The 1201-nt window shown below is 43.1% G+C and overlaps 1 protein-coding gene across 1 annotated transcript in view; it reads right to left on the reverse strand.

Annotated features, from left to right (window-relative positions):
- Positions 1-182: 182 nt before the first annotated feature.
- Positions 183-1201, reverse strand: part of EAH_00047960 (hypothetical protein, conserved) — a gene marked incomplete at both ends in the record, with an annotated part of 3872 nt that continues 2853 nt past the window's right edge. The window contains one exon of the mRNA XM_013394528.1: positions 183-343. Within this exon, the coding sequence (XP_013249982.1) occupies positions 183-343 (161 nt within the window). The remainder of the gene's footprint in view (positions 344-1201) is intronic.

Below are 1201 nucleotides of genomic sequence, written 5' to 3' on the forward strand. Positions count from 1 at the left end.
TGGGGGCCCCCCCCTTACTTTGGCTTATAAGGGGGGCCCCCCCCCTTTGTATGAAGGGGGGGGCCCCCCCCCTGGGGTTGTCTAAGGGCGACCAGCACCCACAAGCTAACAGCGAATCTTCAACGTCTATAGAAGCAGCAGCACCCTCGTGCTGCTGCTGCAGATGCTGCTGCTCCTGCTGCTCAGATTCGTCCTGATTCCAGTTGCTGCTGCTGCTGTTGCTGCTGCTGTTTGGTGCTGCTAGCATGTGCAGCAGTTGTTTTGCTGCTCGAGGAGTAAAGGGTAGGCTCTCCGCAAAAGAAACAAACGCTGAAAAACTCGTTTGCTGCTGCACTTCTCTCGCCTGCATGCACCAACACACACATTAAGACATCCTGCTGCTGCTCATGTTGCTGCTGCTCATGCTGCTGCTGCTGCTGTTACTGCTACTGCTGCTGTTGCTGTTATTGCTGCTGCTGCTGCTGCTGGTGAGCGTGTTCCGTGCCCTCGCACTCCCCTTGCTAGCTCTGCTTCTGCTGCTGTTGCTGCTGCTGCTGCTGTTGCTGTTGCTGCTGTTGCTGCTGCTGCTGTTGCTGCTGCTGCTGTTGCTGATGCTTTTGCTGCTGCTGCTGTTGCTGCTAATTGTTTTGTGTGTGTGTAATATTTTGACTGTTTTTTATTTTGATTCGTCTGTTTATATTTTCTTCAACATTTTCCGGCATTATTATTATTTATCTATTTATTATTATTATTATTATTTATTATTATTATTATTATATTATTATTATTATTATTATATTATCTTCATAGGCGCTGTCTCTCGTCTCCTCTGTTGACTCTTTTTTTTTGCTTTTGTTTGTTCGACTCACTTTTGTTTTATTTATATTTATTTATTTATTTAATATTTATTTATTTATAATTTATTTATTCATTTTTTACTCAATATTTATTTATTTATTTATTTATTAGTATTTATTTAATATTTATTTATTTATTTATTGGTCTTACTCGTCTAGCAAGTAGTGCAGTAGACAGCCGAAAGGTCTCCGCAGTAATTCTGTCTTCGAAGCAAAATGCTAGTTTAATGCAATTAAATGTTAAGACAACAATAAAATCTCTTTTAGACCCTTCTGCTGCTGCTGCTGCTGCTGCTGGTGATGGTAGTGCTGCTGCTGCTGCTGCCGCTGCTGCTGCTGCTGCTGCTGCTGCTGCTGCTGCTGCT

This window comes from Eimeria acervulina, genomic scaffold (assembly GCF_000499425.1).
Source record: "Eimeria acervulina Houghton genomic scaffold, Eah_scaff746, whole genome shotgun sequence".
Classification (NCBI taxonomy): domain Eukaryota; phylum Apicomplexa; class Conoidasida; order Eucoccidiorida; family Eimeriidae; genus Eimeria; species Eimeria acervulina.